General features: G+C 41.3%; 1 protein-coding gene across 2 annotated transcripts in view; it reads left to right on the top strand.

Moving 5' to 3' along the window:
- Positions 1 to 17,456, top strand: part of TBCD (tubulin folding cofactor D) — a 120,867-nt gene that overhangs the window by 42,766 nt on the left and 60,645 nt on the right. For both annotated transcript variants that reach the window (XM_059864302.1, XM_059864300.1), the window contains exons 15-16: positions 5,083 to 5,239; positions 16,054 to 16,111. In XM_059864302.1, the coding sequence (XP_059720285.1) occupies positions 5,083 to 5,239; positions 16,054 to 16,111 (215 nt within the window). The remainder of the gene's footprint in view (positions 1 to 5,082; positions 5,240 to 16,053; positions 16,112 to 17,456) is intronic.

The following is a 17,456-nucleotide window of genomic DNA, read 5'->3' as shown; positions in this document are numbered from 1 at the left end:
CACTGGGGCACTGGTGCAAGGCTGCCTTTGGCCCCTGGCAGAGGGACCTGGCAACCAGAGCCAGTGTCCAGCTCCTGAACTCTGCATTTGAGAACCATGACAGGGATCAGACAGTCTGTGGGGCAACATCCAGCTGAACCACCACCCCCTTCTCTCAGTCTGACAGGCAGCCTTTGCATTCCAAGCTTTCCACCCACAGCAGCCAGGCAGACAACAGCCTCCTGTGCTGCCCTGCTGTGATTCATCCCTGGAGCAGGTCTGTCCTGATAGCTCCATGGAAAATCCACCACGTGGCCATGTAATTAAAGACTCTCTTCATTCATGACGTAGTCAGAGGCTGCAGGGAGCTTGCAGCAGACAGAGCAGCCCTTCAGTCACAGGGCACAGAGGGCTGGGTTTGTGCAGGTGCCTCTGCCCACCCTGGGTGGGCTCAGCTCTGGGGGCACCCAGGAGCTTCAGAGATTTCAGCTGCTCCCTCCTCACATCCCTCCTGGGCCTGCAGGAGCTCTGCTTTCTTCCTCCTTCCCTGGCAGACTCCTAATGAGGTCAGCCCTGGGGGCAGGAATGGCAGAGGAGAGGTCACCTGTGGGTGGTTTTTAGGCACTTGCCCTTGGGGATGGGATGTCAGAGCATCATCTCACAGGAACACAGAGAACTTTGCACAGCCAAAACAGCACAGAGAACTTTGCACAGCCAAAACAGCACACTCATTTTCTGATCCCCACTGGAGGCTTTATCCTCTTCATGAGAGAGCCCTTCAAAAGTAGATTCTGGAGTCAACAATGAGAAACAATTCAGAGGTGGTTTGCAGAATTTTTAAACTATTTATTTCTGGGAATGGGCCTAACCTGAACTTTCTGGTGTTTGCATGAAAATTGATCCAGTAAATATTAGTACAAAAGCCCTAATGAAGTTCCAGTTAGGAGCTGCCTCTTTCCAGAGGTGCCATGTAGGAGTGAGTGGTCTCAAACCTGATTTTCTCTACATGGGGGAGCCAGAGTTGTGTTTTTAGGAAACAGCACACTGCAGATATCTGCACCAGCTGTTTTCACAGAATTCACAGAATGATAAGGTTGGAAGAGATGTTAAAGATCATCAAGTCCAATCCATGCCCTAACATCTCAACCAAACCATCTCAATTTCTAAGCATGAGACTCACAAAGATGCTGAACCTTCACTTCTGCACTGGGTTGGTTTTCATCAAAGAAAAAATTGAAGAACAAAATTGCTATTCTTTCTGTTGAATATGTATCCAAGTTGAAGCTTCATCATTCATTAATTGTTGTGTTTGTAGCTGCTTCTGCTGTGACATTGTGCACAATGCTCCCTTCAGGAATAGCAAATGTCCACTTTGTAGTACTTCTTCTTATATAATTCTAAAATAAGAGGATTTGCAAAGTATTTTTTATGGATTGAAGCAGCTTCTCTGCCTTGATAGTCCCTATAAGAACATTATGCTTGTCTAAGGTAACACTGACTTAATCTGTTTTAAGTTGCATATTTTAGTTTGAAACTAAATGTAGACAATTCTTATTTAACCCCAGATCCAATGAAAATCTGTTTTAAATTAAATAAGGTTGACTTGACATTTTGCAATTTTCTTCTGGAGACAAGGCCTAGGGCTGAGGAACAGGTTTTTGTTGTTTGTTTGACTGCTGTATTTGTATATTTTATATGATAAACATTGCACTAAATAAAAAAAATTACTGTGTGGAGTTCAAGTGACAAAGGGTTCTGGACAGCACAGGCTATAGCTGAGGTTGGTGTAAAGTATGTTTTTAAAGGAGTAATGTAAAGAATCTTTCATTTAAATATATGAAACCTTTCAGTAACCAATGTCTCCCACAAACTCCTTTGTAGCCACATTTCTCTTCACAGAGAAAAGCAAGGCACAATTCTTCCCAAGAATATTTCTGGGATTCACATTCTCTGAACCTCAAGAAAACAAAGCACCACGACTTTGGGTAAACAATCTGCACATTGCATTCTACTTTGGCACAAACACAGGCTCAGATAAGTGTTGTGTTTTCTTCCTCTGAGGTTCAGAGAGTGTGAATCCCAGAAATATTCTTGGGAAGAATTGTGCCTTGCTTTTCTCTGTGGAGAGAAATGTGGCTACACTCCTTCACCAGACTTTTATTGTCTCTCACCTACACTGAGCAGCCCACTGTGTAAAATCCACATTTAAAAAGCAGAGTAGCTCTGCAACCTGTCTCCAGTATGAGGAAAAAACCCAACCCAGCCCTGTTTGTAGTGCCAGAAATTGTTTCTTTATTTTCCAAGGCTTGAGCACAGGGCTGTGCTGCAACTGCAGTGACTCTTGGGCACGGCAGGGTGGGGTGAAGCAGGTGCTTATTGATACCTTCAGGCTACAGGTAAAGGTGCCTGTGTTTTCTTGAGCATTCACAGACCTGCACAGGTGGATTTTGTTTTGATAATCAGCTTGAGAGTGGGCACTGTTTGTCCTCTGGTTTTGGTGGCACACTTTTAAAAAAAACCCCTGTAGATCTGTGAAAGAAATGGGGACTTGTAAAAGTAAAGCTAAACTTTTAAAGTTAAACCTGTAAAGTTAGGGAACAGTTCTGATCTTCTCCTTTCTGCATCTACCAGCCTCCTAGTTTTCAATAAAAAGGTCATGTTCAGAATTTCAAAAATCTAATAATTTTGTCTCCACCCTACCAAACTAAGTTTCTTCTGGAAGATATTTTTTCTAAAGTTTTTTTGATTTTTAAATCTGTCATTTTTGGTTAAAGCATTTTTAGCATTTTTTAGGTTTGGCATGATGTTTGAGGAACTGTAGAGCAAGAAATGAAGTTAAACCTGGAATATTGGGTGTTTCTTTTTGGGTTTTTATAACTCTTAAAAACCAACAAGAAATGGACCTGCTTTTTTGAACACACACACTTGTGTCAGGAGCAGTTTTTATTCAGCATTTCCCAGTAAATATTCAACCAGTGATGGCATAAAACTTCACCAGATGCTCCCTAGATCAGTTTTTGTGTTTCTAATTACCAGTGCTGCACACTTCACCTTGTTTCCCCTGTTAGTCCCACCTCCCCAGTGCCCCCTGTTTGCTTCCTTTTCTGTGTCTCCAGACTTTGCAGTCTCACAGAGCAGTGCTGTGAGTCCCAGATGCAGGAAAAGGACACCAGAGAGGTGTGAGAGAGGCCAGCAGATCCTGGAGCATCAGTCCCTGTCCCTGCCAAACCGTTTGGTGCTGTGCCTAGCATTTGGGACATTAAACTGCAAAAATACATTTTTTCTTTCACAGAGACAATCCAAATGTGAGGAGCTGCTGGAGGGGCCTCCCTCCCCCTCTTCCTTCCCTGCACAGAGGTGGGAGTGTGCCCACAGCTGTCCAAAGCAGCTGGAGTGGTCACTTGCACTGAGGGAAACGTGCTGCAGCTTTGCAAAATTGCCTTTGGTGCCTGCTTGAGTGTTCCTGTAGAACCAGCAAATTCCATTTTCCTCATCAGTTGATGCAGCAATTTTCAAAACAAGCTAGGCAGCATTTTTAACTACTTTCATTGCAGTTTCTTTAGGAACTAGGAAATGTCCAACAATCCATCCATCTCTGCTGTATGGTTGTTCCAGAATTGGAATTACACTTTCTCCCCTGTAGTGTTTATGCTATTATTCAAATCTCACCCATCTCTATATCTACTGCTTGATTTTCTTTGGCAGCTTAAAATGAATTTAAACAGCCTTTTAACACTTCACTTCTCCAGTCATGGTATCTATCTTTTTGTTTAAAGCAGCAGCACAGAGTGATGAACAGCACATGGAAGTTTTAATTATTTTGTGATTATATCCACTCAAGGATATCCAGGCACAGATTGCTAATGAAATACAGCTCAGTGATCCCACTTCTTGTTAATGGGATCACCTTGTGACAAATATTTTCTAAGGAAAATGATGCATTTGATAAATTTGATACAAGAAAGAAAACTGAGAGAGAAATTGTTTCCTTTTTTTTAAGAGGCTGTTGTTTCTGCAGACATTAGTCATTTAATAAAGTTGTGCCATGTAGAGAGAGATGTATTCAAATTTTCTATCTGGATGTGCAGATACCAAATAAAAGCCCTCTGGGGAGCCCTGCATTCATATTCTTGAACTGTGGCAGTGTGTTTCTAGAATGGTGTAAAAGAATTATCCTTACAGGTTTTGTGTGGAAACCCAGGGCACCTGGAATAGTTCTCTGCTCTGAGGTGCCCTGACTTTGACCCTCACTCATGGAGAAAGTTTCCTAGACTTCACAAAAGTTCTAGAATCCACAAAAGTGTGAAATAGATTATAGAGATTATGTATTATGTATGATAGTGTATGTATTATGTACTATAGATTATGTGTTATAGTGTAGGTGTGTCACTGAGTGAGAAATTGAGGGTTTGGGATTTTTAGTGTGTTGTGGATGGAAGCAAGATGGAGGGCACAGGGTGTCATCCTGAGTTTCTTTTTCATGCTTCTTCTTCTTCCTTCTTCTCCATGGGTTTGGGTGGCATTTTGTAATTGGGCAGAAAAGTCCCCACTGGGCCTCTGTGGGATCAGTTATTGGGTTAAAAGGGAAAACAATCCAGGTGTCAGCTCTTAATTGGAGAGTTTAGTCTTAAAAGACCTCAGAACAAGAGATTGTTGGCCATTTTGTGCCTTCTAATGAAAAGCTGCTGAACTCACAGTAATGAAACTGTTTTGCTGATAAGAAATAACAAACACCTGAGTCCAAACATGAACTGCTGTCTCAAGTGCCTTCAATCCAGACCCAGAAAAACCAACGACTGGAGCCTCCACAGTTTTGGAAGCTCTTTTATCTGTAGAAAAACATAATTGACTCCTGCATGTAGTGACTGGACAAGGGGGGATGGATTCAAACTAAAGAGAGTAGGTTTAGGTCAGATATCAGGAAGAAATTCTTCCTTCTGAGGGTGGGGAGGCCCCTGGATCCCTGGAAGTGTCCAAGGCCAGGCTGGCCAGGGCTTGGAGCCACCTGGGATAGAGGAAGGTGCCCCTGCCCATGGCATGGGTGGAACAAGATGCTCTTGAAGGTCCTAACTTGCTTTTTGTGTATTTTTTGTGCCGTACCAGTGGTCCCTGTGATGCTGAAGGCGCTGACGTACGATGAGAAGAGGGGGGCGTGCAGCGTGGGCTCCAACGTCAGGGACGCGGCCTGCTACGTGTGCTGGGCCTTCGCGCGCGCCTACGAGCCCGCCGAGCTCATCCCCTTCATCAGCCACATCTCCAGGTGGGGCTGCCTCCAGGCTGCTGGATGAAGCTTCTTTCTGACTCAGGCATGGGCTGGCTGAGTGGTGCTTTAAAAGCTTTTACTCCATTTTCAGTCTCGTTTGAAGGGTGACACAATACAAGTGTTAGATTCACGCCATCACAATCAGAAGCCAGCTATTTCTCTAATTACAACACACTAGAAGTGTTTCTTGGCCTGTCAACTTTTACCACACCATACTATAAATATCTTAAAGCAAATAATCTAAAATTACTCTTTATGGGTCCTAATACAATGCATCTTTCCTAGTTCTATGTCTCCATATATATCAATATCTATTTCCTAATTACAACACACTAGAAGTGTTTCTTGGCCTGTCAACTTTTATCACACCGTAGTGTAAATACCTTAAAGTCAATAATCTAAAATTACTCTTTATGGGTCCTAATACAATGCATCTTTCCTAGTTCTATGTCTCCATATATATCAATATCTATTTCCTAATTACAATACACTAGAAGTGTTTCTTGGCCTGTCAACTTTTATCACACCATGCTATAAATACCTTAAAGTCAATCATCTAAAATAACTCTTTATGGGTCCTAATGCAATGCATCTTTCCTAGTTGTCTTTCTCCATATATATCAATGTATGTATCTATATCCTATTTCCTAATAACAATGCACTAGAAGTGTTTCTTGGCCTATCAACTTTTATCACACCATAGTGTAAATACCTTAAAGCAAATAATCTAAAATTACTCTTTATGGGTCCTAATACAATGCATCTTTCCTAGTTCTATGTCTCCATATATATCAATATCTATTTCTCTAATTACAACACACTAGAAGTGTTTCTTGGCCTATCAACTTTTACCACACCATACTATAAATATCTTAAAGCAAATAATCTAAAATTACTCTTTATGGGTCCTAATACAATGCATCTTTCATAGTTCTCTTTCTCCATATATATCAAAGTATATATCTATATCCTATTTCCTAATTACAATGCACTATAAGTGTTTCTTGGCCAATCAACTTTTACCATATCATAAATACCTTAAAGCAAATCATCTGAAATGACTCTTGATGGGTCCTACTACAATGCATCTTTCATCGTTCTGTTTCTCCATATATAAATATAAAATTTCTTAATTACAATACATTATAAGCATTTTTGGCCTATCAGCTTTTGCCATACCATGCTGCAAATGCCTTAAAGCCAATCATCTGAAATTACTCTTCGTGGGTCCTACTACAATGCATCTTTCATAGTTCTATTTCTCCATATATATCTATATATATCTGTATCATCTATATTATATATATGATATATATATCTATATTTATCTATAGATCTGTATCTATCTATCTATATCTATATATGATATCTAGTTTTATTTGCAAGGCCATCCTCTGAAACTTGTTTCTAGCTCCATTTCTCTCTCAGCAATGTCTGTCCTATCCCATGGCATTTCTCAGTCAGCATTTCTTTTCTCAAGGTTTGCATACAGATGCACCCTGTGTGAGCCTTCTGTCAGGTTTTGAGAATTTTCTACAAATCCATTTGCCACATTTCCCCTCTCTCTTGAACTGATGAAACTGATACAGGTCATTTTTTAAGTCTATTAAAACTTAAGGTGTCTGCTAACACAGATGTTGAATGGCTTAAAAGTAAAGAATTGTGGATGGTGGTAATGTAAACATATCCATTTCCTTTTTGTGTGATGACTTCAATTCCCTCTGTTCAGCTGTTTTTCAGAGGAAAAGCCAAAGAAACTCACTGTAAGATGGATAAGAGAAATCAGTGTAGGTTTTAGCAGGGTGTCATCTTCTGTCTGCTTGATCCACCTTCTGTGTGGGGAGCTCAGTGACATCAGCTCAGGGAGTTTAAGAAGAGAAGTTTAAGAGAGAAGATTTGGAACCTTAGTTCAGTAGAGAAATAAACTATTCTAAAATGGAGGAGTTGCTTTATGGAGTCATAAAGGGCTGGAAATACTAGGAGCAAACTTAAGGAAGAGGTTGTTTCTTACTTTTTCAGCTGTGTCTTGTTCCTAACAATCCAGGATTTGTGGGACTTTGTCACATGGGTGTTGTGCAAAGAATAAAGCATTTTTTTATTGGCCATCTTACAGCTTGCAAATTGAGCAGGTTAAGTCTAAAATAATAAAGTATACCTCAGCTCTGCTTCTATTCAAATTATAATTTTCCTTTTAAAGTGTTCCAATTCAAAGATTATTTTGAATAGAAAATAAAACCACTTCCAGTTTCTGAAAGGGGTAAGAACCTTATGTTGCAATACTTAATTCTTAACACAGCACTTTTGAATAGTAGGGGTTTTATTATTACTAAGAAGGTGTTTGAGTTAAAGTTAACAAATACATGAGAGGATTTTTCCTCTTTTGATGCCTTGTGGTTTTATAGAGCAGAGCAGAGTGCAGGATTTCACTTAGCAGTGAATGGAAGTGCCTGGTGTAGTTCTTTTTCAATCCATGGTTTCTGTTTCAAAAGACTTTCAAAAGTAAAATCTTTAAGAGATTTCCAAATCTGTGCTGCTGCAATGGTGGACTAGAAGTTGCTGCAACCTTCCTCTTAATACTGCTGCTATTTTTGCAGATACAAACTGGTTTTACCTTTTTTCTTCTGTCTCATGTTCTCCCTCCTCCTTGTCTGTGGGATTCTCTCTCTCTTGTTTGGTCTTTTTGTTGGCCACACACTGGCTGACATTTTGAGGTTTCTTAACGGGTGACTTGCACTGCAAACACACAAGGTGCCTTCTCACAGTTTTTTGGCACACTTTTAGTGCAGCCATTGGCAGCAGCTTTGTCTCCATCAGAAGGGTTTTGATCAGTGATCATTTAGTATTTTCTTTTTAAAAAAAAAAAAAATAGAAGTTTGGACTACACAGTGATCTGTTGTTCTGAATACCTGCTTTAATTTTTAGGGACTTCCTTGCTTCTAGATTGCTGGCAGAACTATTTCAATCCAATCCAAAAGCCTACTTTGCCCACACAGAGCTACCTACTGAGCTCAGCAGGTCCCCAAAGAATATGTGACTCTTTGTTTCTTCTTTAAAAACAGTTCCTAAAGTTCTTTGAGACAATCTGTAAATGAATCCATTTCTATTCCTGGACACAGAGTCCTGGCTGGTCTCTGCTGGTTTTCACCCCTGTAGTTTCACTTTTCAGTGCTGGTCCTGCAGTGCAGGCTCACCACTCTGTCCTGTGGTACTTGCTTCTGGGGTTTTTTGAGCCCTTGATAAAACCTTCCTGTCTAAGAACCTGCTGTCCATCTTCTTAAGGCCCAGAACCATTTTTCTTCCATTTTTTTCCACAGAGCAGACAAGAAATGCTGAGACATTTTAGCCCTTGTTTCTCTCATGAAGTGTTTCATGGTGTTTTGATGATGTTTCATTTACACTGGCACAGATGGTAAAGGAGAGGAGCCTGGTGACTCTAGGCTGTGTTAGGATGTGATGCCTAAAACATCCCCTGTTTTGGGATAACTTTTGGAAAGAGAAGGTGAAACTCCAGGATAGCCCTGCTTCACTTTGGTGTGCTAGCAACAGTGACATTTGCCACAGTAAGTTATTAATGAGATGTTTTATTTTGAAGGTTCATGTTTAATTCACTTCTAGCTGAGTTCATGCTAAATTATCTGTAGTATGAAATTCTTAACTGAGGGTACCTGAAGATGTATTTGCACAGTGAAATAATCCCATGATATTGTATTATTGTGAATATTGTATTTTGATTGATGTTGTAAATACAATATTCTTGTTGTATTCTTGTTTTTAATCCAATCAGCACTAATGGTAGCAGTGAAGGCACACTGTCACTTGTGACCAGAGTGGTGACAAATGGCTCTGGCAGGGTGGTAGCAGCTCTGCAGAGTTATATTTATGTTCTCCCTGCCTGCAAATCTTCAGTCTTGGTACGGCCAGACTCATCCTGAAGTCTGGTTCAAATCTGATAATTTTTCTAGATTGGTGAAAATAAAAGCTCTGCTTCTATCCTCTGAGTTGAAAAACTTTAAAGCTTTCCTTTAAGGTTGGGCAAGCTTTTTGCTTGTAGAAACTTAAGAAATCCAAACTGTTAGTGTTCAGGCCTTCCCTTTATCAGGATTCTGATCTGCTCATGATGCTTTGAACAATCTGTTTCATGTTTCATTTACTCCTTTCCCCCTGCCATGCTGCAGTGTTGGTCTCCATGGGCTTGATGCAGGTACCTGTGTGATTTTTCAGGGTTTGTGGTATTTAGTTTTATGGTCACAAAGCTTTGTTGGTGGGACCTCTGGAAGAGATGTTTATAACAGGAGTTTGTGTTTCTGAGGAAGCTGGTGCCCTTCAGCTTCCAGCCTCTTCTGGAAACAAGTTATTTTCTTTTCTGGAAAGTTTCAAACGACAGTATTTGAGATCCCTCTGCCTGTGGTAGTAAAACTAATGAGAGCTGTGGTTGTGCCACCTATGACAACTTCAGTTGTTGGGAATAAACTGGTGAGATGGAGAGAAACATGGGGTAGAAGCTGAAAATTGTTAATGAACAGCTGTGAGGTGTTGTGGTTTGTAATATCTCAGTTTTCCAACAAAGCTGCGAGGTATTTTAGGAAGTATTAATGCTCTACAAGGCTTCACTTAAAAATCTTTGTAGCTATAGTGGCCATTCCTTTTCTAAATCCACTCTTGAAGGTAGAATTGCTACTCCAAAGAGAAATGGTGAAAAAAAAATTCAAATAAAGTATGACACACAGTTTCACCTATTGTGTCAGCAAGCTGATAATTACATACGGCTTTTTTTTAAATCTAGCCTTAGGTGTGTCACTGTTTTACTTAAAGAAGAGTCATACTTCTAGCCACAAGCAAATTGTTGCTACCCTTCAAAAATGCAGCACTCAGCATCTTGAAACAAAATGCATAATATCCATTGTGAGCTGAATTACACAGCAAAAACGTCTGCCTGGGTAGGAGTACACACTGTTAGAGAAAAATAGTAAACACCTTCCAAAGCTGTGATGAGTGATTGCAGTCCTGAGCTGCTGGCTTTGCTTAGTGCTGGCAATTGCACCAAGTTTATCCTGCACTCAGTGTTCAGCTCCTGGAAGCACATGGGACCCACTCAGGTACCAAAATACAAAAACTGGGTCCTGCCCTCCATGTCCTTTCCAGCAGTTACAGATTAAAGCAGAGGGTGATTTGCTGGGGATTTTTTTTTCCTTTTCTTGAATCATTTTGTAATTGAAAGACATTGTTTTTTCAGCAGTCAAGGAACATAAATATTTCACTTTGGACCAGTGAAAAATCACTTTAAACTGCATGAAGTCAGATTGCTTTTTTAGTAAAATTTCAGACAGTGCTATAAAATAAATCCTCTTCATATTCACTGTCTTCTCTCCCATTTCTTTATGAATGTTCTCTTCAGTGATGAAATTGGCAGAATACTGAAATTGTAAACTTAGATTGCTGTAGATCATAGATCAGCCCTTCTTCTTCCTGACCTTGCCACTCTTTTAAGAAAAAACAAAAAGAAATAAAAAATATAGAGAACACTTATTGGAAATACATGCCTGAGAGTGTTTCTAATAGCACTTGCTTGTACTTTTTCGTGTCAGTTTTTTTTTTTTTCCCAATCCATATTTCAACAATACACACTTGCTCATCTGCTTAATGGTCTGTTAAAGTCTAGTTAAACTGGTTTCTAAAACCTTGCCTCATCTATTCAAACTACAGGACCACAAAAAGAAAATTCTTGGCAATGTAGATGAAACTTCACTTCTTTTGCAGGACCACGTTGCTCTTTTTTGAGATGCACACACTGAAGTTGCTGTTCAAGCATATCATTATAAAAGCACCACTTGACTGAGCTTTGTTTCTCTCCCAGTCTCTACATGCAGCCTCTCTTTTTAAGCTTACCTATGAGGAAAGTGAAACAGAATTTAATGACTTGGAAATGTGGGTAATTTGATTCCTGCCCCCTTGGGTGTGGAAGTTGCTGTCTGTGAAGTGGCAGGTGCACAGTAAGGAGCTGAACTGTTTTGTTTAAAACCTAAACAAAAAATAAAAAGGAAAACATACTTGCACTCTGTAATGCAATTAGAGTGATTAAATGGTTGCTGGCTATCTGAACTGTGTGGAGCTGTGCAGGGTGTGGGTTCCTTTGCCTGTTGTGGCTTCTGTGGGGGGGTCAGGAGCTGGGATCTGTCGGGATCTGGGATCTCTTGAGAACTTGTGAGAAATGGATTTGTAGAGAATTCTCAAAGCCTGACAGAAAGCTCACACAGCCTTGTACATCTGTGTGCAAACTCAGAGATAAACTGTACCTATTTAAGAAGGTCATGGAGTAGAGATGACATTGTTGAGAGAGAGATTGAACCAGAAACAAGTTTCAACAAGTTTCAAAATATGACCTTGCAAAAAGACCAGACATTTTAGAGAATTAGGTTGGTGTAGGGGGGTCAGGAGCAGGGATCCCTTGGGAGCTGGGATCTCTTTGGAGCTGGGATCTGTCTCTGTGCAGCAGAGCACCAGGGCAGGCAGCCTTGGCTTCCCCAGGGTGCTGCCTGGCTTTGGGAGGGGGGAACAATCAGGTGTGGCTCAGGATGGATGATGGAGCTTGCTCCAGGGCAGGATTGTCCTGTAGAACTGGGGAAATCTGAAGCATTGCTTTGAGCTATGTCTTGTACTGTGATGAAATATGGGGAATGGCTTTCTGCAGTTATGTACCTGCAGAGGAGAGCTGGGTGCTGAAGGCACTTGGCTAAAGGGACCTTTGTATCACTGACCCTCTCCTTTCCCCTTTCCTTTTTCTGCTTCTTTTCTCAGGATTTGTAACTCCTGTTCTAAGCATTTTTCTTGTTGCTCTTTTCCACATGTGTATTTCTTACACTTGGACCATTTTACTTCATATTTTTGGATTGGAATAACTCAGTGAACAGCACAGGAGGGTGGGTGGTGAACAGCATGTGTGAGAGCTCTGTGTGAGCTGGGTTAGAGGGACTGCAAAAGGAGCAGTGTGGAAATGGGAATGGCCACAGCATTTCTCCTTCTCCTGAGACCTCCTAGATAAACAGGAGGAATTAAACCTGAATCATCTGCAGTGTGGCAGGAGCAGGCCCTTGTGCTTGCTCCTTCCCCTGTGTGCCTCCTGCAGTGGTCTAACACAGCTCCATGGGGTGAAGGGAACAGAGGACCTGCTCTGCTCTCAAAAATTCAAAAAACCTGAGTCTAGATGTGTTTTCATCACCCAGCTCCCTGTGCAGCCCTCCCCGGTGGGCTGGCATGAGTGGAGGGGTGCAGAAGGGGCTGTTTGCAGCAGCAGTGCTCAGCAGACCCAAGTGTCACCTCCTTTTCTTGCTTGGATTGTTCAAACCCACCATGCTTGTGGTGGCTCTTGTGCCTCTCCCTTTCCTAATGTACAGCAGGGAGGAGAGTTTGCTGTCCTGTTACCTCTTCACCCTTTTTAAGGCTCAGGAGGGAAATTCTGGGTTTGTACCAAATAGGCAAGAGGTTTGAGAGTTTATTTTTCTCCTCCCACAGCTTCAGGGTGGCACACTGGGATTGGTGGCAGCAGATTGCCAGGGGATAGCAGCAGGATCAGCTTCTTGCTGCTTGTGGCCAGTGGGGACTGGAAGTGCCTGCTGCAGGTGGTAAAAGGAATTCAGGTTTATTGCCTGGTACACCTGGTGCTTGGGAGCTGAGGGCAACTGGTGCTTGTGCTTATTTCTGTGCTCTGATGTCTCTCACCTGGCCCACCTCTGCTCCCTGTTCTTCCCACCTTGTCAGGGAAGGGAATGAGATTCACAAGGGCTGGGGAGGGCCCACTGACATATTTGGAGTCTTCTGACTTTCCCTGAGGCCAGTTAGGTGAGGCCTTGGGAGGATGGATAACGAGGAAGGGGAGAATTATTAGTTGACTGATAAAGTTGCAACTTACTTTTTAAATCTATGTTTATTGTGAACTTAATTGCTGTCATGCATGCAGGCTCCATATCTCTCAAGGAGCCAGGAAAGGTTCCATGGGGACTGGAGGGTGCAGAGGAGCCAGGAAAGGTGTTCATAGGGACTGGAGGGTGTAGAGGAGGCAGGAAAGGTGTTCCATGGGGACTGGAGGGTGCAGAGGAGCCAGGAAAGGTGTTCCATGGGGACTGGAGGGTGCAGAGGAGGCAGGAAAGGTGTTCCATGGGGACTGGAGGTGCAAAGCCATCCTCTGCTCCTCCTGGCAGCAGGCAGGTGTGGTGCACTTGGGGCAAGTCAAGACATGATCCTTTGGGTAGCTTAAAAAAAATATCCCACTTGGTTTGACATCAACAGTTTCTTTCTGTTAGGAAATCCTGGTGCAGTATCACATAAACTCCCACGACAAAGCAGACAGGTGAAGACACCTTAGAGGTGTTCCACCCTCTGCACTAAGCCTGCCTTTGGGGAGGATGTGCCTGTGCTTCCAAGTGGGAGTTAGCCTGAAAAGAGCATTTGTGGAGTTTGAGAAGTTAGAATGCTCCATTGAAAGGATTAACATGGAGCAGTGAGTGCAGTGTGATTTAGGAATCTAACGGGGCCCTGATGGAATTCCTGGCGTTTTGATTTTGCTCACCCAGTGCTGCACTGTTTGTTTTTGGTTTTTTTTGCTCCCCCAGTGTTGTTTGCAGCACTGAGTGACTCAGGTGGCAGCACTGACAATATACTGCTTTGCTGGCTTCACTTACACAGCTTTGTCTTAAGGTAACAGAAGAATAAGAAAAACTGGAAAACCACAATGTGATTATAAAATGAGCTCCTGTTTGATGCAGTGAGGGCAGCACTCAGGATTCTGAACTTCTTGGTATGATGAGGGGTTTTTTGTGGTTGAGTTTTTTCCCCCCCCTCTTCAGAAAAGACCAATATTGAAATACTGCATAACTGACAAATTACTGTTCTAGTCTGTATAACCAGAAATGTCAGGAAGAATTTTGCTTCTATTTGGTTCCAAGGATCATTTTCCTCCACATCCTTTAGTCTTGAAAGTTCTCTAATTAAAACATTTATGGGAGCTAGTCATATCATTAAAACTATATTCTTCTTAAGTGTCCTTTTAAAATAATTTTTAAGCCTGTGTGCCAGAGAATTAGCAAGCCTTGATTGATGCCTTGTGAAGGCTGACCTAGAACAGAGGCTAGACAGAGCTAAAGAACAAAGTAGGGATTTATTAGAAGGTTTCAATGGGTAGATTTTGGGTAGTATAAGAGCCTAGCTAGGGTTACACTTAAGATGGATTTAAAATGGTTATAAAATGGATGACTTGTCAGGGAGTCTCACACTTTTATAAGTTCTAGTTCATTTGCATATTGGAGTTAATTGTCCAAGTACAGCTCCAGCCCATCCAGTCCCACCCTGCTTGTTTTTCTCTCTCCAGCCCACGGGGTTTGTGCTCCTGGGCTGAGCTTTGGGTCATTTGTCCTTGGTGCCCAGCTGGAGCAGGAATTGTTTTGTCTCCCTGCTCTGTGCACAGAGCTCACCATCCCATAATATGAAGCTCAGACCCACCCACTAAAGCAGTACAGAATGTGAAAAATAGAAAAGCCAAAACCTGAGGCATCAGTATGAGGAGTGTGTACCTGACCCAGCAGTTTTCCAGCAGTGAGCCATGTGTGCTCCTTCCTGAAGGAATGCTTCCTGAACACTTGCTCTTCTAGGCTGTGTTGTTAGGATGAGCTCCTCTCTCCTCTTGTCTTTGAGGCAGAGAGGGGTATTGCTCCTGCAGGTAGCAGTAAGAAAGCATTAACTGCCTTTAGAACTCTTTATTGGGGTTTGTTTTCATTTCATTCTGACTTTCTGGCTCCTGTTTTCCCTAATGGATTTAAACTGAAATTACAGAGGCCAAGCTGACTGTGCATTTCAGAGACGTGGAACAACACAGTATTCATCACTGTAGGGAACTGATAGCCACTACCCAGGGAAGTTTGATATTATCAGTGTAATTAATATCCTCATGCTGAAGCAAAGCTATCTTGAATTTACTTTTCAGCCAGTATTTATTTCCGGTTTTGCCTGGAGTCAATAAATCATGTAATGAAGAGTTTCAGGCTTTGAAAGGAATAATTTTCTGCTTAAATGATTCTCCTGAAGTGATGTTTATTTGTTGCTGAAGTTAATTGAATGCTGGAGGTGGATTTCTAAAGCTGCAGACTGCGTGTCCTGGGATATATTCCCTCTCCTGTGTTGTGTAGCACATCTTTGAACAGCAGCTCTTTTGAGGCACAAGAATTACCCTGTGCAGGGTCACCAGACTTCATGCATGAAGAAATTGTTTCACATAATCATCCTTCTGTCTCTAAAGGGTCACCCTAAAAAACTGCTTTGCAGGTCATCTTGCAGGTTACTTTTTATCAGGATTTGCATGTTTGATTTTTGTGCCTTGCAGGATGTGACTGTTCTTGTGGAGATAACTGCAGCTTTCCATTGCTTCACTTGGTGTTTACTCCTTACACAAGACTTGCTGTACATTGGGCTGTTGAGAAACTGTATTTCCAAGTTTTCTTTTAAAATAACACTGAGTCTCACATTTGACATGATTACGTCCAGGTTTTAAACCCCTGCTCTGTTGAAAACCTGTTTGTGTGTTCCACAAATTCCTTTGACACAGTGGGGTGGCACTTGTGCTGTGGGAATTCCACAGCAAACTAAAGAAACAAGAAAGCACAAGGTTATTTCAGCTCAGACTTTAGTTCAGATTGTATTTCTAAATAATAAGCTCCTCAGAGGACGTGCTGCCTGTTCTGCTTAGAAGGCTAAATGTTGAAATGATGGCATTGCACATTTCTTTTCATGTATTTGCTGCTAATGCTCAATGTTTTATTTCTCAGTGCTTTGGTTATTGCTGCCGTATTTGATCGTGATGTTAATTGCAGAAGAGCTGCTTCTGTAAGTTACCACATCCAGCTTCCATCTCTCTAATCTGTTGTTTTCATTTAATAATTTGTAGACTTACTACAGTAGAGAAGCAAAAAAAATGTGTTTTTAAATCCTTAGAAGTATCTTGTGACTTTAGATGTTAAATTATATAATCCACAGATGCACATCTGGATTTATGGCCACAGTTAACAGTCTGCTGTATTGTTGTCATGATGATCAAGATAAAGTATCTAAGAAAGAATTATTTAGCATTTTTTAGTCACAGGGTCACAAACAAAAGGGTCCTACATAATACACAGACATTGGCTCTTTTGCACATTTCCAAGCTGGGGAGTTTTGTGAGGTTGCAATTTCCTGATTGTGCATCAGCTGTTACTCTTTAATCATGGTAAGCTGAAAATTTCTAGAATAATCTCTCTCCTTCAAACATATTTTTAGTTGTTGTATAAAACTCTTTCCATAGGACTGGGAATTTTAAAAAGAGTGACAATTCCATTAATCAGATACTGTTAGGCAGTACACCAAAGTATATTCTGTGGAAAATTTCTGTAGAAAACATTTGTGCAGTTGAGAGGAGTGTTATTAAGAGAAGAGAAGTGATGGAAAATTACAAATTTCTGTACTTACAGAATTTGAGAAGAAAGAATGGATATCTTATCACTGAGAATTTAATTTCAACATTGTAGACACTGAACTTGCTTTCTTTAAAACAAAAGTGTGAATTGTATCTTTTAATGGAAAAATCAAATTCTCTTATGCAAATGTAAAAAACTCCATGCTGTAACTGTATGAACTCAAACCAGGACCAAAGAATGTCTGCCAAAGAACCACATGTCTCTGTTCCTGACAATAAATGTCACTGTGCATGTGTTAAAAAAAAAAACAAACAAAAAAAAAGGAAAAAAGACAATCTTTTCAATATGCACATTACCAGATCTGTCTTTTTGACTGAAATTTTGCAGAGTGGTGTGTTTAGAACATCAGGAGGGTTTCTCAGGGATACCTGGCTAGCATCCTCACTTTTTTTAGCCACACCTGTGCTGGTGTTGAAGCTGCTGAATGAAGCTGCAGTGTAATTGCTGGGGAAGTGAGTCAGTGCTTGAGCAAGCCCAGCTCAGCTCCTGGCTCTGAAGGTGCTCAGAGCACAGCAAGCCAAGGTGCTGCAGATTGCTGAGCAGTGCTAGAACCCTTCCCTTGCTGTACAACTAACAAATACCAGCAATGCTGCTTCCCCCAGACTTCAGCTCCTACAGTTTAGAAACTAGAATTTGCCATTCTTGGCTCATTTAAGTCCCTTTATTCACATCAATTCTTCAGAGGATTTTCTTTTCCTGACAGCTGCATGAAACATTGG

The sequence above is a fragment of the Haemorhous mexicanus genome, chromosome 20 (genome assembly GCF_027477595.1).
Source record: "Haemorhous mexicanus isolate bHaeMex1 chromosome 20, bHaeMex1.pri, whole genome shotgun sequence".
In the NCBI taxonomy this organism is placed as follows: domain Eukaryota; kingdom Metazoa; phylum Chordata; class Aves; order Passeriformes; family Fringillidae; genus Haemorhous; species Haemorhous mexicanus.
This window is presented reverse-complemented; position numbering and strand designations above follow the sequence as displayed.